The 26,586-nt window shown below is 44.8% G+C and overlaps 1 protein-coding gene across 4 annotated transcripts in view; it reads right to left on the bottom strand.

Moving 5' to 3' along the window:
* CTPS2 (CTP synthase 2) overlaps positions 1 to 26,586 on the bottom strand; it is a 358,316-nt gene that overhangs the window by 264,692 nt on the left and 67,038 nt on the right. For all 4 annotated transcript variants that reach the window (XM_056559224.1, XM_056559228.1, XM_056559225.1 and 1 more), the window contains exon 6: positions 14,197 to 14,313. In XM_056559224.1, the coding sequence (XP_056415199.1) occupies positions 14,197 to 14,313 (117 nt within the window). The remainder of the gene's footprint in view (positions 1 to 14,196; positions 14,314 to 26,586) is intronic.

Here is a 26,586-nt window from a genome sequence, read left to right as displayed (position 1 = left end):
ACTGCGCCACTGATTGGCGCAGTGGTTCCAATTAGTGTGTTCACCTGTGCACTCCCTATGTATACCTCACTTCCCCTGCACTCCCTCGCCGGATCTTGTTGCCATCGTGCCAGTGAAAGCGTTTCCTTGTGTGTTCCTAGCCTGTGTTCCAGACATCCTGCCGTTGCCCCTGACTACAATCCTTGCTGCCTGCCCCGACCTTCTGCTACGTCCGACCTTGCTCTTGTCTACTCCCTTGTACCGCGCCTATCTTCAGCAGTCAGAGAGGTTGAGCCGTTGCTAGTGGATACGACCTGGTTACTACCGCCGCTGCAAGACCATCCCGCTTTGCGGCGGGCTCTGGTGAATACCAGTAGTAACTTAGAACCGGTCCACTAGCACGGTCCACGCCAATCCCTCTCTGGCACAGAGGATCCACCTCCTGCCAGCCGAATCGTGACAGTAGATCCGGCCATGGATCCCGCTGAAGTTCCTTTGCCAGTTGTCGCCGACCTCACCACGGTGGTCGCCCAGCAGTCACAACAGATAGCGCAACAAGGCCATCAGCTGTCTCAACTGACCGTGATGCTACAGCAGCTACTACCACAGCTTCAGCAATCATCTCCTCCGCCAGCTCCTGCACCTCCTCCGCAGCGAGTGGCCGCTTCCGGCCTACGACTATCCTTGCCGGATAAATTTGATGGGGACTCTAAGTTTTGCCGTGGCTTTCTTTCACAATGTTCCCTACACTTGGAGATGATGTCGGACCAGTTTCCTACTGAAAGGTCTAAGGTGGCTTTCGTAGTCAGCCTGCTCTCTGGGAAAGCTCTGTCATGGGCCACACCGCTCTGGGACCGCAATGACCCCGTCACTGCCTCTGTACACTCCTTCTTCTCGGAAATTCGAAGTGTCTTTGAGGAACCTGCCCGAGCCTCTTCTGCTGAGACTGCCCTGCTGAACCTGGTCCAGGGTAATTCTTCCGTTGGCGAGTACGCCATACAATTCCGTACTCTTGCTTCTGAACTATCCTGGAATAATGAGGCCCTCTGCGCGACCTTTAAAAAAGGCCTATCCAGCAACATTAAAGATGTTCTGGCCGCACGAGAAATTCCTGCTAACCTACATGAACTCATTCATCTGGCCACTCGCATTGACATGCGTTTTTCCGAAAGGCGTCAGGAGCTCCGCCAGGATATGGACTTTGTTCGCACGAGGCGTTTTTTCTCCCCGGCTCCTCTCTCCTCTGGTCCTCTGCAATCCGTTCCTGTGCCTCCCGCCGTGGAGGCTATGCAAGTTGACCGGTCTCGCCTGACACCTCAAGAGACGACACAACGCCGCATGGAGAATCTCTGCCTGTACTGTGCCGGTACCGAACACTTCCTGAAGGATTGTCCTATTCGTCCTCCCCGCCTGGAAAGACGTACGCTGACTCCGCACAAAGGTGAGACAGTCCTTGATGTCAACTCTGCTTCGCCACGTCTTACTGTGCCTGTGCGGATATCTGCCTCTACCTCCTCCTTCTCTACTATGGCCTTCTTGGATTCCGGATCTGCAGGAAACTTTATTTTGGCCTCTCTCATCAACAGGTTCAACATCCCGGTGACCAGTCTCGCCAGACCCCTCTACATCAATTGTGTTAACAATGAAAGATTGGACTGTACCATACGTTATCGCACGGAGCCCCTCCTAATGTGCATCGGACCTCATCATGAAAAAATTGAGTTTTTGGTCCTCCCCAATTGCACTTCCGAAATTCTCCTTGGACTACCGTGGCTTCAACGCCATTCCCCAACCCTGGATTGGTCCACAGGGGAGATCAAGAGCTGGGGTACCTCTTGTTTCAAGGACTGCCTTAAACCGGTTCCCAGTACTCCCTGCCGTGACCCTGTGGTTCCCCCTGTAACCGGTCTCCCTAAGGCCTATATGGACTATGCTGACGTATTTTGCAAAAAACAAGCTGAGACTCTACCTCCTCACAGGCCTTATGACTGTCCTATTGACCTCCTCCCGGGCACTACTCCACCCCGGGGCAGAATTTATCCTCTGTCCGCCCCAGAGACTCTTGCTATGTCGGAGTACATCCAGGAAAATTTAAAAAAGGGGTTTATCCGCAAATCCTCCTCTCCTGCCGGAGCTGGATTTTTCTTTGTGTCCAAAAAAGATGGCTCCCTATGTCCTTGCATTGACTACCGCAGACTTAATAAAATCACGTTAAAGAACCGCTACCCTCTACCTCTTATCTCTGAACTCTTTGATCGCCTCCAAGGTGCCCACATCTTTACCAAACTGGACTTAAGAGGTGCTTATAATCTCATCCGCATCAGGGAGGGGGACGAATGGAAAACGGCATTTAACACTAGAGATGGACACTTTGAGTATCTGGTCATGCCCTTTGGCCTGTGCAACGCCCCTGCCGTCTTCCAAGACTTTGTTAATGAAATTTTTCGTGATCTCTTATATTCCTGTGTTGTTGTGTATCTGGACGATATTCAGATTTTTTCTGCCAACCTAGAAGAACATTGCCAGCATGTCCGCATGGTTCTTCAGAGACTTCGAGACAATCAACTTTATGCCAAAATGGAGAAATGTCTGTTTGAATGTCAATCTCTTCCTTTCCTAGGATACTTGGTCTCTGGCCAGGGACTACAAATGGACCCAGACAAACTCTCTGCCGTCTTAGATTGGCCACGCCCCTCCGGACTCCGTGCTATCCAACGTTTTTTGGGGTTCGCCAATTATTACAGACAATTTATTCCACATTTTTCCACCATTGTGGCTCCTATAGTGGCTTTAACCAAGAAGAATGCCAATCCTAAGTCATGGCCTCCTCAAGCGGAAGACGCCTTTAAACGGCTCAAGTCTGCCTTTTCTTCTGCTCCCGTGCTCTCCAGACCTGACCCATCTAAACCCTTCCTATTGGAGGTTGATGCCTCCTCAGTAGGAGCTGGAGCGGTTCTTCTACAAAAAAATTCTTCTGGGCATGCTGTTACTTGTGGTTTTTTTTCTAGGACCTTCTCTCCGGCGGAGAGGAACTACTCCATCGGGGATCGAGAGCTACTGGCCATTAAATTAGCACTTGAGGAATGGAGGCATCTGCTGGAGGGATCTAAATTTCCAGTTATTATTTACACCGATCACAAGAATCTCTTCTATCTCCAGTCTGCCCAACGGCTGAATCCTCGCCAGGCCAGGTGGTCTCTGTTCTTTGCCCGGTTTAATTTTGAAATTCACTTTCGCCCTGCCGACAAGAACATTAGGGCCGATGCTCTCTCTCGTTCCTCGGATGCCTCGGAAGTAGAGCTCTCTCCGCAACACATCATTCCTCCTGACTGCCTGATCTCCACCTCTCCAGCCTCCATCAGGCAAACTCCTCCAGGGAAGACCTTCGTCTCTCCACGCCAACGCCTCGGAATCCTCAAATGGGGTCACTCCTCCCACCTCGCAGGCCATGCGGGCATCAAGAAATCCTTGCAACTCATCTCTCGTTTCTATTGGTGGCCGACTCTGGAGACGGATGTTGTTGATTTTGTGCGGGCCTGCACTGTCTGTGCCCGGGATAAGACTCCTCGCCAGAAGCCTGCTGGTCTCCTTCATCCTCTGCCTGTCCCCGAACAGCCTTGGTCTCTGATTGGTATGGACTTTATTACAGACTTACCTCCATCCCGTGGCAACACTGTTGTTTGGGTGGTCGTTGATCGATTTTCTAAGATGGCACATTTTATTCCTCTTCCTGGACTTCCTTCAGCGCCTCAGTTGGCAAAAAATTTTTGTACACATTTTTCGTCTTCACGGGTTGCCCACGCAGATCGTCTCGGATAGAGGCGTCCAATTCGTGTCAAAATTCTGGAGGGCTCTCTGTAAACAACTCAAGATTAAATTAAACTTTTCTTCTGCTTATCATCCTCAATCCAATGGGCAAGTAGAAAGAATTAACCAGGTCCTGGGTGATTATTTACGGCATTTTGTTTCCTCCCGCCAGGATGACTGGGCAGATCTTCTACCATGGGCCGAATTCTCGTACAACTTCAGAGTCTCTGAATCTTCTTCCAAATCCCCATTTTTCGTGGTGTACGGCCGTCACCCTCTTCCCCCCCTCCCTACTCCCTTGCCCTCTGGTTTGCCCGCTGTGGATGAAATAACTCGTGATCTTTCCACCATATGGAAAGAGACCCAAAATTCTCTCTTACAGGCTTCATCGCGCATGAAAAAGTTTGCCGATAAGAAAAGAAGAGCTCCCCCCATTTTTTCTCCCGGAGACAAGGTATGGCTCTCCGCTAAATATGTCCGCTTCCGTGTTCCCAGCTACAAATTGGGACCACGCTATCTTGGTCCTTTCAAAATCTTGTGCCAAATTAATCCTGTCTCTTACAAACTTCTTCTTCCTCCTTCTCTTCGTATTCCTAATGCCTTTCATGTCTCTCTTCTTAAACCACTCATCATCAACCGTTTCTCTCCTAAACTTATTTCTCCCACTCCTGTCTCCGGTTCTTCGGACATCTTTCCCGTAAAGGAGATACTGGCCTCCAAAAAGGTCAGAGGAAAAACTTTTTTTTTGGTTGACTGGGAGGGCTGTGGTCCTGAAGAGAGATGCTGGGAACCTGAGGACAATATCCTAGATAAAAGTCTGGTCCTCAGGTTCTCAGGCTCCAAGAAGAGGGGGAGACCCAAGGGGGGGGGTACTGTTACGCCGAGCGCTCCGGGTCCCCGCTCCTCCCCGGAGCGCTCGCAACATCCTCGCTACGGCAGCGCCCCGGTCAGATCCACTGACCGGGTGCGCTGCGATACCGCCTCCAGCCGGGATGCGATTCGCGAAGCGGGTGGCGCCCGCTCGCGATGCGCACCCCGGCTTCCGTACCTGACTCGCTCTCCGTCGGTCCTGTCCCGGCGCGCGCGGCCCCGCTCCCTAGGGCGCGCGCGCGCCGGGTCTCTGCGATTTAAAGGGCCACTGCGCCACTGATTGGCGCAGTGGTTCCAATTAGTGTGTTCACCTGTGCACTCCCTATGTATACCTCACTTCCCCTGCACTCCCTCGCCGGATCTTGTTGCCATCGTGCCAGTGAAAGCGTTTCCTTGTGTGTTCCTAGCCTGTGTTCCAGACCTCCTGCCGTTGCCCCTGACTACGATCCTTGCTGCCTGCCCCGACCTTCTGCTACGTCCGACCTTGCTCTTGTCTACTCCCTTGCACCGCGCCTATCTTCAGCAGTCAGAGAGGTTGAGCCGTTGCTAGTGGATACGACCTGGTTACTACCGCCGCTGCAAGAACATCCCGCTTTGCGGCGGGCTCTGGTGAATACCAGTAGTAACTTAGAACCGGTCCACTAGCACGGTCCACGCCAATCCCTCTCTGGCACAGAGGATCCACCTCCTGCCAGCCGAATCGTGACACAGGTGTTTCACGACTTTTGCATATGTAAAAAAAATTAAAAAAATTTCAATAAAATGTGTGCTTCCCCCCAAATTTCACATTTTTGCAAGGGTTAATAGCAGAAAATAGCCCCCAAAATGTGTAACCCCATCTCTTCTGAGTATGGAGGTACCCCATAAGTTGACATGAAGTGCACTATGGGCGAACTACAATGCTCAGAAGAGAAGGAGTCATATTTGGCTTTTTGAGAGCAAATTTTGCTCGTGGGCATGTCGCATTTAGGAAGCCCCTATGGTGCCAGGACAACAAAAAATACCCACATGCCATACCATTTTGGAAACTAGACCCCTTGAGGAACGTAACAAGGAATAAAGTGAGCCTTAATACCCCACAGGGGTTTCACGACTTTTGCATACGTAAAACAAAATAAAAAATTTTCACTAAAATGTGTGTTTCCCCCCCAAATTTCACATTTTTGCAAGGGTTAATAGCAGAAAATACCCCCCAAAATTTGTAACCCCATCTCTTCCGAGTATGGAGGTACCCCATAAGTTGACCTGAAGCGCACTACGGGCAAACTACAATGCTCAGAAGAGAAGGAGTCATATTTGGCTTTTTGAGAGTAAATTTTGCTCGGGGGGCATGTCGCATTTAGGAAGCCCCTATGGTGCCAGGACAGCAAAATAACACCAACATGGCATACCATTTTGGAAACTAGACCCCTTGAGGAACGTAACAAGGGGTACAGTGAGCATTTACCCCCTACTGGTGTCTGTCAGATCTTTGGAACAGTGGGCTGTACAAAATTTTTAATTTGCGCAGCCCACTGTTCCAAAGATCTGTCAGACACCAGTGGGGTGTAAATTCTCACTGCACCCCTCATTACATTCCGTGAGGGGTGTAGTTTCCGAAATGGGGTCACATGTGGGGTTATTTTTTTTTTTTGCGTTTGTCAAAACCGCTGTAACAATCAGCCACCCCTGTGCAAATCACCTCAAATGTACATGGTGCACTCTCCCTTCTGAGCCTTGTTGTGCGCCCCCAGAGCACTTTGCGCCCACATATGGGGTATCTCCGTAGTCGGGAGAAGTTGCATTACAAATTGTGGGGGGCTTTTTTCCCTTTTACCTCTTGTCAAAATGAAAAATATAGGACAACACCAGCATGTTAGTGTAAAAAAAATTTTTTTTTACACTAACATGCTGGTGTAGACCACAATTTCACCTTTTCATAAGGGGTGAAAGGAGAAAACCCCCCCAAAATTTGTTAGGCAATTTCTGCCGAGTACGGCGATGCCCCATATGTGACCCTAAACTGTTGCCTTGAAATACGACAGGGCTCCAAAGTGAGAGTGCCATGTGCATTTGAGGCCTGAATTAGGGATTTGCATTGGGGTGGACATAGGGGTATTCTACGCCAGTGATTCCCAAACAGGGTGCCTCCAGCTGTTGCAAAACTCCCAGCATGCTTGGACAGTCAACGGCTGTCCGGCAATACTGGGAGTTGTTGTTTTGCAACAGCTGGAGGCTCCATTTTGGAAACAGTGGCGTACCAGACGTTTTTCATTTTTATTGGGGAGGGGAGGGGGGCTGTGTATGGGTATGTGTATATGTACTGTTTTTTACTTTTTATTTTATTTTGTGGTAGTGTAGTGTTTTTAGGGTACAGTCACACGGGTGGGGGGTTACAGCGATTTTCCCGCTGCGAATTTGAGCTGCCGCGCAAAATTAGCTGCATCGCAAACTGCAGCCTGATACTCGCTGTAAGCCCCCTGTCCATGTGCATTTGAGGTGTCCGATCGGCGAATGACTGCTCTGTGCCTGAGATCCAGGCCGATAACACTGATCACAGGCGTGTTAATACACGCCTGTGATCAGTGTAAAAGATCAGTGTGTGCAGTGTTATAGGTCCCTATGGGACCTATAACACTGCAAAAAAAATGTTAAAAAAAAAGTGTTAATAAAGGTCATTTAACCCCTTCCCTAATAAAAGTTTGAATCACCCCCCTTTTCCCATAAAAAAAATAAAACAGTGTAAAAAAAATATAAAAATAAACATATGTGGTATCGCCGCGTGCGTAAATGTCCGAACTATAAAAATATATCATTAATTAAACTGCACGTTCAATGGCGTACACGCAAAAAAATTCAAAAGTCAAAAAAGCGCATTTTTGGTCACTTTTTATACCATTAAAAAATGAATAAAAAGTGATCAAAAAGTCCGATCAAAACAAAAATCATACCGATAAAAACTTCAGATCACGGCGCAAAAAATGAGTCCTCATACCGCCCTGTACGTGGAAAAATAAAAAAGTTATAGGGGTCAGAAAATGACATTTTTAAACGTATAAATTTTCCTGCATGTAGTTATGATTTTTTCCAGAAGTGCGACAAAATCAAACCTATATAAGTAGGGTATCATTTTAACCGTATGGACCTACAGAATAATGATAAGGTGTAATTTTTACCGAAATATGCACTGAGTAGAAACGGAAGCCCCCAAAAGTTACAAAATGGCGTTTTTTCTTCGATTTTGTTGCACAATTATTTTTTTTTCCGTTTTGCCGTGCATTTTTGGCTAAAATGACTAATGTCACTGCAAAGTAGAATTGGCGACGCAAAAAATAAGCCATAATATGGATTTTTAGGTGGAAAATTGAAAGGGTTATGATTTTTAAAATGTAAGGAGGATTTATACTCTGCCTGTTAATTCTGTTCTCCTGACCATTGGTCGTGCCTTACTATTCCTTGTATTTGTGATTTTGCACTTTATTGCTCAGTCCGCTTTTGATCTTTGCTTGCGCGATTTGCTTGCTTGTGTGTTTGTTTTTTACTGTCTGTTCTCTGGTTAACCATGTCTCAGCTGACTTTGTGCCTGATGTGTCTGACAGTTTCTGATCTGGTTTGTCTGACTATTCTGACATCCGGCAATTACTAAGTGTACGGAAAGTCAAAAAGTTGGGGGTCCGTTGCCTAGGACAGATCCTCAAGTAGGCAGGGGAAAAGGTTGTGAGCAAGCTTTAGGCTACACTACTGCCTAAAATGACAAGAAAAGTCTAAACCTAGAAGCTGACTGCAAACTGAATTCTAGGGAAAATAAATTTAAAGTATAAAGATTGCAAACTCCAAATTGAAGGTAACCACTTACAAATGTAAAAAAAAATTACATACGTAATCTTTACAATTCATTTGAGAAGTCATCAATGTCAAATAATTTTCTCATTTCACAAGTACCAATGTTGTCTCGTGGCCCCTTACATGGCACCTAATAGAATCATTAGCACTAAAGATTAAAGCACAGTTGCTGCATATTTACAAACAGGCTGGCATAATCAATATTATCAAACGGGAACTGGCATGCACTGGGTTGTGGTTTCTGCTTTTTGAATACTCTAAAGGATTGACTTCTTTCCTTTTCGATTACTAGATCAATTGACCCTGGTACTCAAGAGACTTCTAACTTTCAAAGTTTTGGGATTAAAAGACTTTAATACCTGAAGCTTTGAAGTAAATGGGTTTGTGCTTGAGATTGTATATAAAAGATGTGGTCTCTCAAAACGTATTATAAAGATAAATTGAGTGCAATATCAGAAAGTAGCTGCAGACACTCTAGACGTCATTTACTGAGACAGTACAGCTTCTTCCTCCTTCCAATAAACAAGGGATGGTTGTGAATTATTCACCCAACGCAGGTAAGACACTTCATATTATGTGTAATACATTGCGGTGGCTATCCAGCACAGCTCCATAGACTTCGCTGTAATCCTGCGCTTTACTGACCCTGTTCATAGCTCTCTTTTGCAGTAAGGTATAGCAAAAAATAAAAAATTTCTAGTACCAATTTAACAATTCTTTTATTGCACATAAACAAAGAGACAAAAGCTATATTGCAGTATATTAGGTGCCACACAGCAGGACCACATCCCTTCATATCAGTTCATATATATGTTGTTTACGTTTTTATCTTATTTTTAACTATAAAAAATATATATATATATTGTGAGGAACCGTCCTTGGGGATAGCTCTGGGATCGTCCTGGTCACTTGCCACTGGACACGTTTCCTCGCAATAACTCGCCAGACAACAGTTCAGCATACAAGTCTGGCACCTCGCCAGCTTAATTTATACAGGTTGCAGGTAAAACAAAACATAAAACAGGAACAAAATAAAGTCCTTGACCGTCTGGTCACTGACAACTCTTAACATGCCCTGTCTACTAACTGGTAAGCTCCCCTCATCCAATTAAAACATGTGCCACCTGCAACCTGATTACTCACAGTTCACACTGTCACTTGGGCCACTCACAGCTTCTGTGTGCTTCCAACAGGGCCCCCTGTCTCCCCCTTACAGCGACCTGCTGTTTCCAAGGGAGAGCCCAGATCAGATTGAGCCTCTTCCTTTTGAGCAGCTCCCCTGTCTGCTGCCTGATTACTTAGGCCCCAGGTGAGGGATTCTTCAGAGTCAGCCAAGGAAATGCACCCTTTCCTTGCCACTTTATCACATATCCCTAACCCCCCCCCCTTTGTTCAGACCACCGGGATAGAGCACCTGTGCCTGTCAGTCCTAGCTTCAGGGGACTTCTCATACAGCTTCACCTCAATCTTAGTTTGAGAGGGCTTCTTACAGGGCTTCACCTCAATCTTAGCTTTAGAGGACTTCTAAACTCTATCTACTATCAAGTAGGTTTTTCGTCAAAAGCCGTTCTTGAGCCAATTCCACCATAGCTTGGTCTCTGCTCTCTTTTAGGACTTTCCGGTCCTCTTCCATCTTCTCATATTTTCGCTGCTTACTCTGGAGCTTAGCGGACTTCATCATCTCACTATCAAGCAACTCTGTCAAGTCCCTGATGTCTTCCGAAGACAGCAATTGTTTCCTCAACTGCTCATTGTCCGGTAGCACAGCCTCTTGCTCATGGAGTTGCGCTCCCAGCAAAACCAAGGCAGTTGCGTGTGTCCTTCGTGTGTGACCTGCGCTTTTCGTTCTGCTCTTCCAGGCTCTGAATGTTGTGCGCCAGCAGAACTTTCTCTCATTCCAGATCCTCTATGGCAACCAGCCTAGAATTGTAGTCACACCGTAGAGCGTGATATGCACTATGCAGAAGACTCACTTCTTCTGTCAGGAAGGTAACCTGTTTGGCCAGACTCTCCACTTTATTCTTCTGGCAGGTCACCAGACTCTGGGAGCAGGACAGTTCATCCTGCAGAGCTACAATGTCACTTTTGTGGTGCTTCGTGACTTTTTCCAGTGGACACTTCGCTTCCTGCTCACTCTCGAAGTCTGCAAGCACTTTGTCCCTCTCCTCTGTCATACACTGTACCTCTTCTTCTGTTTCAGAAAACTTCATAGAAACCAACTGTAGGGTTTCTTCCAAAACCTGGATCTGCTCCAGATTCTTCCCCAGATCAGCTCTTCATTTCCGAGACCTTTTACTGATAGCGGCCTCCTCACTCTCGCTGTTGGGCCTTAAGTCATTATCTTGTCCTCTGTCAGACACTCGAGGTGATTCTTCTTCATCTTGTTTACATAGGTCTCCGTCTGTGCCTGTAAACGCAGCATCCAGCTCCACTGATCCTTTCTTCCACGATTTTGATTTTTCCATAGCCTACTCCCTAGCTTGACTTGCGGACTGCTCTTCAGCTCCCCTAGTGGTCTGGCCCACTCCCACCTGACATACACCTAGGATCTGCATACACTCCCTGTCCTCAGCCTCTGCAGAGTTTCTTTCCCCTGTTGTATGGTGCAAGTCAAGTGTTGTGAGCCTATCAGGTGTTCCTGCTCTAGTCACCTGACTATCTTCCCACAAGTATCGGAAAAACTGAAAATCCTTCTCCAGTACTACCTCATACTCCAAGGAAGGCTCTATTGCAACCTTGTGATCTATAGTACCATAGGGAGAAGAAATACATACATCAACCATTTTATAACCCCAAATTCCAGCTTGCATAGACATTATAGTGGGGTCTGGCTTTATGTAGCTGGTCTTTACCAGACTTATCACACTATTATGGTCTAACAAAACCATCACCTGGTTACAATCTATTGCCAGCTCACACAGGTTTTCTTTTGTCCTGCTAGAGGTGGGAATAGAACTCTTTACATCGGAACACATCATCACAAGTTTTTCAACAAAAACAGTATTTTCCTGCATGGGTTCACAATTTATGACACAGTCCCGCAAAGACACCTCAGTCCTTACTAAATACGGATTCCTTGGGTGCAGAATTTCTGGCGCACTCTCGGCATCCCACAACTCCCAAAAGTACAGAAAGTCTCTGCCCAGAACAATTTTCCCCGTAAGTCCTGCACAAACCTCCAACACATGGTTCACTGTCCCAAAAGAGGCTTCAAATGTAACTTGAACAGTCTTACTGGTCTCCAGTCGGGATTTCACACACGCAATTACCTCCGGCCTTATCCGAGACATAGTCTTACGACCATCCAAGTCCACCCACAGTGGGATTCCGCCCATCAACAACTCACGGGACCTCGGCTTCATCCCGGCAAACACCGGTTGTGGCCCACATCGGTTGCCCCCAGCAATGGCGTGCCGATGTTGTCCCTTTTCCCCTAGCAATGTTCCTCCACAGTCTCTGTCCTGTGCTTGTACTCCTCTGCTGGGCTCATCCGACTTGCAATCTTGAAGGGGGTTGCTCCTTGCAACAGCTCCTCTCCAACTCACCCGTTGGTTTCCCTTGGCAACGGGTTGCCATTGTCAACGTGATGCCCGCATCCTCCACCAAATGTGAGGAACCGTCCTCGGGGACAGCTCTGGGATCATCCTGGTCACTTGCCACTGAGCACGTTTCCTCACAATAACTCACCAGACAACAGTTCAGCATACAAGTCTGGCACCTCGCCAGCTTTATTTATACAGGTTTCAGGTTAAAAAAAAAAAAAAACATAAAACAGGAACAAAATAAAGTCCTTGACCGTCTGGTCACTGACTATAACATGCCCTGTCTACTAACTGGTGAGCTCCCCTCATCCAGTTAAAACATGTGCCACCTGCAACCTGATTACTCACAGTTCACACTGTCACTTGAGCCACTCACAGCTCCTGCTGTGTGCTTCCAACAGGACCTCCCCTGTCTGCTGCCTGATTACTTGGGCCCCAGGTGAGGGATTCTTCAGAGTCAGTCAAGGAAATGCACCCATTCCTTGCCACTTTATCACTATATGTATATATATATATATATATATATATATATATATATAAAACTAAGTGTCTGATCTTGTAGTAACTACAACGCATCAGTGGAAGCCATTTTCAGGTCTCTCCAGAGATGTTCAAAGTCAGGGCCCTGGCTGGGCCACTCAAGGACATTCACAGAGTTATCCCTATGATGCACCTGTGTTGTCTTGGCTGTGTGCTTAGGGTCATTGAATTGTTGGAAGGTAAATCATTTGCGTTGCTGAGTTTCAGAGCATCCTGTATTGAGTTTTTAACCCTGACCTCTCTCTTTCCCAGGCACTGAAAAACACCACCACAGCATGATTCTGCCACCACCATGTTTAACTGTAGGAATGTTATTGAGAAGGTGATGATCAGTGCCTGGCTTCCTCCAGACATAATACTTAGAACTGAGGCTACAATCTTTGTTTCATCAGACCAAAGAATCTTGTTCCTCAAAGACTGAGAGTCCTTTAAATGCTTTTTTTTTTTTTTATAACTCCAGGTGGCTTTCATGTGTCTTTTAGGAGGAGAGGAGAGGTTTCTTTTAGCCAGTTTGCCATAAAGCCCAGGTTGGTGAAGGCTACAGTGATATTGACCTTCTGAACGTGTCTGCACACAAGATCTTTGTAGCTCAGCAATTGGGTTCTTGTTAAATCCCTCTTAACAAGACCCTTCTTCTTTGAGTACTTAGTTTGGGGGGCCCCCCACAGAGGAATACTAGTTGTTCCAAACTTCTTCCATTTAAGAATTATGGAGGTTACTCCGTTCTTGGGAACTTTCTGTACAGCAGACATTTTTTATACGCTTCTCCCGATCTGCCTTCTTTTAATCCTGTCTCTGAGCTGTACAGGCAGTTCTTTCTACCTTATGGTTTGGTTTTTGCTCTGATATGCATTGTCAACTGTGAAATCTTAACAATACTCCTTTAGTAGTTACTCTATAGTGGATAAAGTGACTTAGTTTTATCTTCTAAACACTTAGGCTATAGCACTCATCACTGTAGTGTCCAAAATTTATTTATTTTCTTCAGTGCATATTCCCAGTTGCAGCGGGGAGGTGATGATGTACGGGCAGGGGAGCTGCAATCATCGCGACAGCTGACGCGCTGATTGCAGCTTCCCTGCCCGTACACCATCACGTCCCCCCTGCAACTGTGAATATGCATCGAAGAAAATAAAGAAATTTTGAACACTACAGTGGTGAGTGCTATAGCCTTTTTTTCTATTTATGCATTACTAATATACAACTTTATGCTGAGAACCTCCAAGATGTAGTAATAGGTGTAAGCGGATGTGCAGCTACATTATCCCCCAATGTGAACTCTGGCATAATATCCTGATAGTGTCAGACTTATAAATTTATGTTCACATCTAAAATCACACTATGTTCGTCATATATGTAATCATACTGGCAGAATGGTGTGCTGATGTTTACCATGACATAACTGCGCCAGATCCATTAAATCCAATATACCTATGTTTGCTCAATGTGTATAAATGTGTGGGTAAACTGTTATTTAGTAGGACTTAAAAGTGCAGGCGAAGAAAAGTATCGAAGAGTCACTATAAGACTACCTTTGGTTTCAGCATACATTGACATACTGTCAGATGTATATGACAAATGTAGTGCAGTCTTTGGTAAGGCAGAATCATGGACACATATATAATAATGGGCATACCTGAGGTACAAGGCTGACATGTATGTTGCAGAAGTTCTCCCTCTTGGCCTTGAACTGGAACTGCCTAAAAGCTTCTATGAAAGCCATTCCCTCAATGTCTCCAATGGTTCCACCGAGCTAAAGAGACAATACAGAAGATTTAAAGTGTCATCACTTACACATCTCTAAAGACACCAGTTATAGATGGCACATGGTAAGTTGGAGAAACTGTTAGGCTAGGTTCACAAGGCTGTTGTGCTCTGGAAAAAGGGAGCACCATCACTTGGCCCATCCTAAGGACAAAAGTTGAGCAGAGAAACTACCCTCAACTACCCTAAAATACCGGGGCAAATATATATATATATATATATATATATATATAATATATCATAAAATCAGCACATCCTAAGCTAATGGGGCAGATTTACTTTCTAAATTTGTGCCAGAAAACTGGTATACATGTACCGCATTATAGGGGAAATTATCACCCTTGTATACATTTTCTGGCACAAAAGTCACACACCTTTGTAATTTTGCAAAAAAATCTGCAACTACACCTTTTTACTCTACTTACGCCACTTTTCACTAAAGTGGTATGAGTTAAGTTGTAAAGGAAGGGACTTTCCGCTACCCAGTTTAGATAACTTACACTAGAAATTGGCGAAAGTAATGCCAATTTCTATTTCAGGTCTTAACTCTAAATAGATTTTGAAGTACACAGGAGGTGAGAAAGATGTGCCAAATTTGTGCCTCTTAATACATCTGGCAAATCTTATTACAGTCATGGCCATAAATATTGGCACTCCTGAATGTTTTCAAGAAAATGAAGTATTTCTAACAGAAAAGGATTGCAGTAACACATTTTTGCTATACGCATGTTTATTGCCTTTGTGTGTATTGGAACTAAACCAAAAAAGGGAGGAAAAAAAGCTAATTGGACATAATATCACACCAAACTACCAAAAATGGTCTGGACAAAATTATTGACACCCTTAACTTAATATTTGGTTGCACACCCTTTGGAAAAAAATAACTGAAATCAGTCGCTTCCTATACCCATCAATAAACTTCTTACACCTCTCACCCGGAAAGTTGGACCACTCTTCCTTTGCAAACTGCTCCAGGTCTCTCTTATTGGAAGGACGCCTTTTCCCAACAGCAATTTTAAAATCTCTCCACAGGTGTTCAATGGGATTTAGATCTGGACTCATTATTGGCCACTTCAAAACTCTCCAGCGGTTGCAAACATCTTGGACAAAGGCAAATCTAGATCTCTGGAGATGGACTTGTAACCTCGAGATTGTTGATATTTTTCAACAAATTTGGTTCTCAAGTCTTCAGACAGTTCTCTTCTCCTCTTTCTGTTGTCGATGCTTAGTGTGGCACACACAGACACACAATGCAAAGACTAAGCAAACTTCTTTCATTTTTATCTGCTTTCAGGTGTGATTTTTATATTGCCCACAACTGTTACTTGCCCCAGGAGAGTTTAAAGGAGCAGCACATCCTTGAAACAATCTTATTTTTCCACAATTTTGAAAGGGTGGCAATAATTTTGTCCAGTATCAAAAATCAACTCGAAATGCCTAATTCTCGATGCTGAGGGGGGGAAAAACCTTATAAAATATAACTTTTAATATAGTACTCTAAAATGCACCACACCTTTCGATAAAGAAAAAGTGCCCAAATATCAAAGCAACACAGGAAGCAGTTACCACATGTTATGTGGATTTACAATCAAAGAGAAGCATAACTATTGCCAAATGTCACCCAACGCGTTTCTGCCACTACGTGGCTTCCTCAGGGGAAATGTATACAATATGCAATAGATAGTAATACTGCTATATAACAAAATATCATAGAGTATAAAACAAACGGTGTAGTTTGATTCATAGGGAAACACCCGATACACAGTGTATATCCCTTAATTACTATAGCTCAACCAATAGGGAAACACCCGATACATAGTGTATATCCCTATTGCCATGGTGTGGCTATCATAACAGGAGGTAAAATCATCCTTCAGGGCAGCCTGTAAGTAAAACATAAACATAGAAAAAGGTTTCAATGTGCCATCCAAATTCCATAGTTACTGGCCATTTATAGTATCAATATAAATACCTAGAGAAAAAGACACATATTCACAGTTTCCAAGTGTTTGCCCGGATACCTATAATAAAGATACAGGGTCCCAATCAATATGGGAGATGCTAGTACCTGCAATACAAACAGTGCGCATCGCACCAGCTCTCATACTCACACTCCTGTAGCCACACGTCCGGTTTATGGTTCTCAGATGAGCGCGCTAATCCCGCGTTGGCGGGGAGCCGTCTGTCTCTGACGGCTGCTTAGCGCTCACTGAGACCATGCCGGCGTCTGTCGTCATATCCTGTTTCCGGCCGGCGCCGCGTCATTACGCAACGCCCTCTCTGACGACTACAGGGGGCGTTGCTGAATCTGACAGCGGTGTCCGTAGTAACGGAAGCAGTGTGTATTTAAAGGGCAATTCGCTTGTTTATAAATGAAGATATAGTTAAAAAAGCCTGGCTAAGTGTTAATATGCACAACAGAGGATAAAGATATCATAATATAAATAGAGCAATTAATTAGGTAATGATTATTTTGCATATGATAAGAAGATTTATGAGGAGAGGGGGGAGAAATCCATGAAAACGGGGGTGCAGCATGAGATACCCTTTACTTAGTGAGACAGGTACTGGGTCCCTCAAGGTAAGTTACGCTAAACCCACTCGTTCTCATTAAGGATATATACTTTCCCCACACTCCACATATATACAACCATATATATAATATATATATATAGTGTGTAAAAGAAATGCTCAATTTGGAGGAGATATGCTGACAGAGGGTCAGGACCCAAGGAGGACGACCATTTTCACTATGTAACAATAAATCTGAAAGGACCAGGTTACATAAAGAAACTAGTGGTTTCCTTAAATAGAAAGCTCTCCCACCCCCCTATTTTTTGTTGGGGGGGATGCCCTAATAAATGGTGTTGGGGTGGTTTATGTGGCCCTGAGGAACCTGATCTGGCCCTGTTCTAGCTGTAGCCCCTATCCCTAGGCAGAATTGACGCCCTTATAAGGACGGTCCCGCTCTCGTACCTCCTACTTGGCCTAGTCAATGTCCCTAAATAATTCTATCTTGGTGATGCTAACTCAAGAGGCTCACTAAGGCCTCCTCTACCTACCTAGCCATAATCACCAATTGGGGGGGGAGAGCAGTATTTATAGGAAACATGCATAACTGAGTTGGTCGTTCAGGCCTTCTGGGGCCATAGTACCCAGTTCATAAATCCATCTACACTCTTTACGTAGCAACATCTGATCAAAGTTTCCTCCTCTTAAAGGTGGTTTTACTTTTTCAAGTCCAAAAAATTGGATGTTATATTGACAATCCCTGTGGCATTGGTTCATGTGACGGGCCAAAGAAGTATCACGATCATGTCTAACATCCCCCATATGCTCAAGAATACGTTTCTTGAATTCTCGGAAGGTCTTGCCTATATATTTTTTAGAACAGGGACACACTGCCATGTAAATGATGCCTTTAGTACTGCAATTTATGAAGTCTCTAATGATGTATTGTTTTCTTGTGGCTTCACATCTGAAGTTTTTTGTTTTTAATATATAAGGGCAGGCTTTACAATGTCCACACGGATGATTTCCTGTAGGTTTGGGGATTCTATCAAGCCATGTCACATGACCCGATGCCACAGGAGTGAGATGGCTATGAGTCACCATATCTCCTATGTTTCGACCCCTTCTAAAGGTGATTTGGGGGAATTCTGGGATGACATCTCTCAAATCCGGGTCCATCTGGAGAATCCCCCAATATTTTTTCAAGATCTCGCGCATTTGTGATGCTCCATTATCAAATGTTGCTATTATTCGCATAGTGGGTGTCATGGTGTCACGATTTTTGGGTGTAAAGAGTGAATCTCTGGGAGTTTGTAAAGCATATTGGTAAGCTGATCGTAAGGCATACTGTGGGTAACCTCTATTTGTAAATCGCCTCCTCAGGTCCTGTGCCTCCCGAACAAAGTCTCCCCTTTCTGAGCAATTCCTCCTGAGGCGGAGATACTGCCCCCTCGGGATACCCCTTTTTAGGGGTCCCGGGTGGCAGCTCTCCCACCTCAGGAGTGAATTTGTAGCAGTCGATTTCCTGTATACAGTCGTCCGGAGACTCCCGTCACTGTTTTTTTGAATCAATATGTCAAGAAACGGTAAGAACGATGAATTACACTCATATGTAAAGAGTAGGCCTATAGAGTTGATGTTGAGAGATTTTAAAAACTCCTCAAACTGTTCCACAGTACCCTGCCACAGTATGAATATATCATCAATGAAACGAGCCCATAAAAGGGCTCGCTCACTGAATTGTTCCCGAGACTCAACAAAAACTTGGGTGGCCTCCCACCAGCCCAGAGTGAGATTCGCATAGCTGGGGGCACACGGGCTCCCCATAGCGGTCCCTCTGAGCTGGTGGAAAAAATTGCCATTGAACAAAAAATTATTGTGTGTAAGTACAAAGTGCAACAGTTCGAGAATAAAGTCGTTATGTGCTCTAAACTGATTACCCCTGAATGCCAAAAAGTAAGCTACCGCTCTTAGTCCTATCTCATGCGGTATGGATGAATACAATGCCTCAACGTCAATACTCGTTAATAGGGTGTCAGTTTCAACTGTTATCCCTTCTAATTTCTGAAGAAGATCTGTAGTGTCTCTTGTATATGAAGGGAGGGCCTGTACGAATTCTCTGAGGATCTTATCAATATAGATCCCAACATTTTGGGCAACACCTCCTATCCCTGCCACTATTGGTCGTCCCTTTAGGGGAGAAACCCCTTTGTGGACCTTAGGCAGGGCATAGAAGGTGGGGATGATGGGATTTTTTGGGAGTAAAAATTCATATTCCTGATCGTTTATAAGCTTTCTCGACCTTGCTCGAAGCACAATTGACTGAAGCTCTTTTTTATATAGGACAGTCGGATCACCAGGTAGGATTTCATATGTTAATCTATCGTTAAGCAATTTATTACACATGTTGACATATTGTGGTCGATCAAGAACCACTATGTTCCCCCCTTTGTCTGCTGCTTTGACTATCAGCTCCTCATTTTTTTGGAGCTGTTGTATCGCTCTACGTTCTTCATAAGTAAAGTAAAGTCTAGATGCAAACAAAGAGGGAATTTCCATTGTTCTAATTTCTTTCGTTATCAATTCCAGGAAAACATCTATACAGGAAGCCTCTCCAATTGGTGGGAAGGATTTATTTTGTAATCTACATGTAGTAAAAGGTCCTTCCCCCTGATTCCTAAAATTGTCATCAATTAAGGACGCTAGGTCTCTTACTGCCGGGAGTTCGTTCAAGCCAATGCTAAGTTCTTGGCACTGCTTTCTATCTCGGATCTTATGGAACTTATGCCATTTTAATTTTCTTGAAAACAAATGGAGGTCTTTGGTACAATTAAATCTATCAAAGGCCACTGGGGGTACAAATGAAAGACCACGACCAAGGACCCCCACTTGCGCCTGTGTCAAGATATGTTTGGAAAGATTAAGCACCTGTAATACTCCTTCATCCCCATCTATTTGCGGGTTTCTCTGACCCTTGTTGGATAAGGGTCCCTGTAGGGTTCTCTCTGATCCCCCCCTAAAAAAGGAGAGGGGCCAGAGGACGGTAAGCCAGAGGATGCCGAACCAGATGGATTTTCGTTTGGCCATTCTGAATATGGTTTCCGATTTGTGTCACCCCTACCTCTAGATGGACCTCTTCCGCGTCTCGGGTAATAGTTTCCTCGTCCACGTCTACCTCGTGATCCGGTTCTATCGTTTTCACCAGGTTCGGTATCAGATGAGGAGATGTCCGTTTCTGTATCTCGATAATTCGAGTTCCTAGAGAGGACACTATAAGCCCTGTTCTCTCTAAATTCCTGTAAATCTCTCACAAATTGTATGTGCTTACGTTCTTTTAGCTGATATTGAAAACGTTCTAATGTATTTTTTGTATGTGTTTCCTTAGTACTGAACTCTGAGTCGTCCTTAAACCTTAAAACAATTTCTCTCTGTTCTTTTAATTTGGATTCTGCTATAGATAGATTAATTTTTTCTTCCTCTAGTAATATTTCAATGAATTTAAGGGAGGTGGCTGTAGCCTCCACCTCCCATTTTTTGAGGACAGACGGAGTCCTAAGTCTAACAGCTGGGAGTACAGGAATCCTTAGTCCTCTAGGCACTATTTTGTGTCTTAGATAATTTTCAAATGCTTGGGTTTCCCAAAACGCAAGAGCATATTGTTTATAACATACAGTCAAATCTCTCAAGGTTATTTTTAGAGATGGAGTATATTTGGGTTGCGAGAAGGTTTTTTCCGAAAAAACCTCCTTCGCCTCTGTGAGCCAATCAGCCAGGTTCGGAACTTCTGTTACCAAGCTTGCCATAACAATCAAAATATAGGAAAAATTTGCAACACTTGCATATATATGAGCCTGCAGGGGCCCAAAATTCCCAGTATATATATATATATCAAAAATCAACTCGAAATGCCTAATTCTCGATGCTGAGGGGGGGAAAAACCTTATAAAATATAACTTTTAATATAGTACTCTAAAATGCACCACACCTTGTGATAAAGAAAAAGTGCCCAAATATCAAAGCAACACAGGAAGCAGTTACCACATGTTATGTGGATTTACAATCAAAGAGAAGCATAACTATTGCCAAATGTCACCCAACGCGTTTCTGCCACTACGTGGCTTCCTCAGGGGAAATGTATACAATATGCAATAGATAGTAATACTGCTATATAACAAAATATCATAGAGTATAAAACAAACGGTGTAGTTTGATTCATAGGGAAACACCCGATACACAGTGTATATCCCTTAATTACTATAGCTCAACCAATAGGGAAACACCCGATACATAGTGTATATCCCTATTGCCATGGTGTGGCTATCATAACAGGAGGTAAAATCATCCTTCAGGGCAGCCTGTAAGTAAAACATAAACATAGAAAAAGGTTTCAATGTGCCATCCAAATTCCATAGTTACTGGCCATTTATAGTATCAATATAAATACCTAGAGAAAAGACACATATTCACAGTTTCCAAGTGTTTGCCCGGATACCTATAATAAAGATACAGGGTCCCAATCAATATGGGAGATGCTAGTACCTGCAATACAAACAGTGCGCATCGCACCAGCTATCATACTCACACTCCTGTAGCCACACGTCTGGTTTATGGTTCTCAGATGAGCGCGCTAATCCCGCGTTGGCGGGGAGCCGTCTGTCTCTGACGGCTGCTTAGCGCTCACTGAGACCATGCCGGCGTCTGTCGTCATATCCTGTTTCCGGCCGGCGCCGCGTCATTACGCAACGCCCTCTCTGACGACTACAGGGGGCGTTGCTGAATCTGACAGCGGTGTCCGTAGTAACGGAAGCAGTGTGTATTTAAAGGGCAATTCGCTTGTTTATAAATGAAGATATAGTTAAAAAAGCCTGGCTAAGTGTTAATATGCACAACAGAGGATAAAGATATCATAATATAAATAGAGCAATTAATTAGGTAATGATTATTTTGCATATGATAAGAAGATTTATGAGGAGAGGGGGGAGAAATCCATGAAAACGGGGGTGCAGCATGAGATACCCTTTACTTAGTGAGACAGGTACTGGGTCCCTCAAGGTAAGTTACGCTAAACCCACTCGTTCTCATTAAGGATATATACTTTCCCCACACTCCACATATATACAACCATATATATAATATATATATAGTGTGTAAAAGAAATGCTCAATTTGGAGGAGATATGCTGACAGAGGGTCAGGACCCAAGGAGGACGACCATTTTCACTATGTAACAATAAATCTGAAAGGACCAGGTTACATAAAGAAACTAGTGGTTTCCTTAAATAGAAAGCTCTCCCACCCCCCTATTTTTTGTTGGGGGGGATGCCCTAATAAATGGTGTTGGGGTGGTTTATGTGGCCCTGAGGAACCTGATCTGGCCCTGTTCTAGCTGTAGCCCCTATCCCTAGGCAGAATTGACGCCCTTATAAGGACGGTCCCGCTCTCGTACCTCCTACTTGGCCTAGTCAATGTCCCTAGATAATTCTATCTTGGTGATGCTAACTCAAGAGGCTCACTAAGGCCTCCTCTACCTACCTAGCCATAATCACCAATTGGGGGGGGAGAGCAGTATTTATAGGAAACATGCATAACTGAGTTGGTCGTTCAGGACTTCTGGGGCCATAGTACCCATTCATAAATCCATCTACACTCTTTACGTAGCAACATCTGATCAAAGTTTCCTCCTCTTAAAGGTGGTTTTACTTTTTCAAGTCCAAAAAATTGGATGTTATATTGACAATCCCTGTGGCATTGGTTCATGTGACGGGCCAAAGAAGTATCACGATCATGTCTAACATCCCCCATATGCTCAAGAATACGTTTCTTGAATTCTCGGAAGGTCTTGCCTATATATTTTTTAGAACAGGGACACACTGCCATGTAAATGATGCCTTTAGTACTGCAATTTATGAAGTCTCTAATGATGTATTGTTTTCTTGTGGCTTCACATCTGAAGTTTTTTGTTTTTAATATATAAGGGCAGGCTTTACAATGTCCACACGGATGATTTCCTGTAGGTTTGGGGATTCTATCAAGCCATGTCACATGACCCGATGCCACAGGAGTGAGATGGCTATGAGTCACCATATCTCCTATGTTTCGACCCCTTCTAAAGGTGATTTGGGGGAATTCTGGGATGACATCTCTCAAATCCGGGTCCATCTGGAGAATCCCCCAATATTTTTTCAAGATTTCTCCCCCCTCTCCTCATAAATCTTCTTATCATATGCAAAATAATCATTACCTAATTAATTGCTCTATTTATATTATGATATCTTTATCCTCTGTTGTGCATATTAACACTTAGCCAGGCTTTTTTAACTATATCTTCATTTATAAACAAGCGAATTGCCCTTTAAATACACACCGCTTCCGTTACTACGGACACCGCTGTCAGATTCAGCAACCTGTAGTCGTCAGAGAGGGCGTTGCGTAATGACGCGGCGCCGGCCGGAAACAGGATATGACGACAGACTCCGGCATGGTCTCAGTGAGCGCTAAGCAGCCGTCAGAGACAGACGGCTCCCCGCCAACGCGGGATTAGCGCGCTCATCTGAGAACCATAAACCGGACGTGTGGCTACAGGAGTGTGAGTATGATAGCTGGTGCGATGCGCACTGTTTGTATTGCAGGTACTAGCATCTCCCATATTGATTGGGACCCTGTATCTTTATTATAGGTATCCGGGCAAACACTTGGAAACTGTGAATATGTGTCTTTTCTCTAGATATTTATATTGATACTATAAATGGCCAGTAACTATGGAATTTGGATGGCACATTGAAACCTTTTTCTATGTTTATGTTTTACTTACAGGCTGCCCTGAAGGATGATTTTACCTCCTGTTATGATAGCCACACCATGGCAATAGGGATATACACTATGTATCGGGTGTTTCCCTATTGGTTGAGCTATAGTAATTAAGGGATATACACTGTGTATCGGGTGTTTCCCTATGAATCAAACTACACCGTTTGTTTTATACTCTATGATATTTTGTTATATAGCAGTATTACTATCTATTGCATATTATATACATTTCCCCTGAGGAAGCCACGTAGTGGCAGAAACGCGTTGGGTGACATTTGGCAATAGTTATGCTTCTCTTTGATTGTAAATCCACATAACATGTGGTAACTGCTTCCTGTGTTGCTTTGATATTTGGGCACTTTTTCTTTATCACAAGGTGTGGTGCATTTTAGAGTACTATATTAAAAGTTATATTTTATAAGGTTTTTCCCCCCCCCCTCAGCATCGAGAATTAGGCATTTCGAGTTGATTTTTGATATATATATACTGGGAATTTTGGGCGCCTGGAGGCTCATATATATGCAAGTGTTGCAAATTTTTCCTATATTTTGATTGTTATGGCAAGCTTGGTAACAGAAGTTCCGAACCTGGCTGATTGGCTCACAGAGGCGAAGGAGGTTTTTTCGGAAAAAACCTTCTCGCAACCCAAATATACTCCATCTCTAAAAAGAGCCTTGAGAGATTTGACTGTATGTTATAAACAATATGCTCTTGCGTTTTGGGAAACCCAAGCATTTGAAAATTATCTAAGACACAAAATAGTGCCTAGAGGACTAAGGATTCCTGTACTCCCAGCTGTTAGACTTAGGACTCCGTCTGTCCTCAAAAAATGGGAGGTGGAGGCTACAGCCACCTCCCTTAAATTCATTGAAATATTACTAGAGGAAGAAAAAATTTATCTATCTATAGCAGAATCCAAATTAAAAGAACAGAGAGAAATTGTTTTAAGGTTTAAGGACGACTCAGAGTTCAGTACTAAGGAAACACATACAAAAAATACATTAGAACGTTTTCAATATCAGCTAAAAGAACGTAAGCACATACAATTTGTGAGAGATTTACAGGAATTTAGAGAGAACAGGGCTTATAGTGTCCTCTCTAGGAACTCGAATTATCGAGATACAGAAACAGACATCTCCTCATCTGATACCGAACCTGGTGAAAACGATAGAACCGGATCACGAGGTAGACGTGGACGAGGAAACTATTACCCGAGACGCGGAAGAGGTCCATCTAGAGGTAGGGGTGACACAAATCGGAAACCATATTCAGAATGGCCAAACGAAAATCCATCTGGTTCGGCATCCTCTGGCTTACCGTCCTCTGGCCCCTCTCCTTTTTTAGGGGGGGGGATCAGAGAGAACCCTACAGGGACCCTTATCCAACAAGGGTCAGAGAAACCCGCAAATAGATGGGGATGAAGGAGTATTACAGGTGCTTAATCTTTCCAAACATATCTTGACACAGGCGCAAGTGGGGGTCCTTGGTCGTGGTCTTTCATTTGTACCCCCAGTGGCCTTTGATAGATTTAATTGGACCAAAGACCTCCATTTGTTTTCAAGAAAATTAAAATGGCATAAGTTCCATAAGATCCGAGATAGAAAGCAGTGCCAAGAACTTGGCATTGGCTTGAACGAACTCCCGGCAGTAAGAGACCTAGCGTCCTTAATTGATGACAATTCTAGGAATCAGGGGGAAGGACCTTTTACTACATGTAGATTACAAAATAAATCCTTCCCACCAATTGGAGAGGCTTCCTGTATAGATGTCTTCCTGGAATTGATAACGAAAGAAATTAGAACAATGGAAATTCCCTCTTTGTCTGCATCTAGACTTAACTTTACTTATGAAGAACGTAGAGCGATACAACAGCTCCAAAAAAATGAGGAGCTGATAGTCAAAGCAGCAGACAAAGGGGGGAACATAGTGGTTCTTGATCGACCACAATATGTCAACATGTGTAATAAATTGCTTAACGATAGATTAACATATGAAATCCTACCTGGTGATCCGACTGTCCTATATAAAAAAGAGTGTTACGCCGAGCGCTCCGGGTCCCCGCTCCTTCCCGGAGCGCTCGCTTCACTCCCTCCGCTGCAGCGCTCCGGTCACGTCCTCTGACCCGGGGCGCTGCGATCCTGCTGCCAGCCGGGATGCGATTCGCGATGCGGGTAGCGCCCGCTCGCGATGCGCACCCCGGCTCCCCTACCTGACTCGCTCCCCGTCTGTTCTGTCCCGGCGCGCGCGGCCCCGCTCCCTAGGGCGCGCGCGCGCCGGGTCTCTGCGATTTAAAGGGCCACTGCGCCGCTGATTGGCGCAGTGGTTCCAATTAGGGTTTTCACCTGTGCACTTCCCTATATTACCTCACTTCCCTTGCACTCCCTTGCCGGATCTTGTTGCCTTAGTGCCAGTGAAAGCGTTCCTTGTGTGTTCCTTGCCTGTGTTTCCAGACCTTCTGCCGTTGCCCCTGACTACGATCCTTGCTGCCTGCCCCGACCTTCTGCTACGTCCGACCTTGCTTCTGCCTACTCCCTTGTACCGCGCCTATCTTCAGCAGCCAGAGAGGTGAGCCGTTGCTAGTGGATACGACCTGGTCACTACCGCCGCAGCAAGACCATCCCGCTTTGCGGCGGGCTCTGGTGAAAACCAGTAGTGGCTTAGAACCGGTCCACTAGCACGGTCCACGCCAATCCCTCTCTGGCACAGAGGGTCCACTACCTGCCAGCCGGCATCGTGACAGTAGATCCGGCCATGGATCCCGCTGAAGTTCCTCTGCCAGTTGTCGCTGACCTCACCACGGTGGTCGCCCAGCAGTCACAACAGATAGCGCAACAAGGCCAACAGCTGTCTCAACTGACCGTTATGCTACAACAGTTGCTACCACAGCTTCAGCAGTCATCTCCTCCGCCAGCTCCTGCACCTCCTCCGCAGCGAGTGGCCGCTCC

The sequence above is a fragment of the Hyla sarda genome, chromosome 2 (assembly GCF_029499605.1).
Source record: "Hyla sarda isolate aHylSar1 chromosome 2, aHylSar1.hap1, whole genome shotgun sequence".
Taxonomy (NCBI): domain Eukaryota; kingdom Metazoa; phylum Chordata; class Amphibia; order Anura; family Hylidae; genus Hyla; species Hyla sarda.
This window is presented reverse-complemented; position numbering and strand designations above follow the sequence as displayed.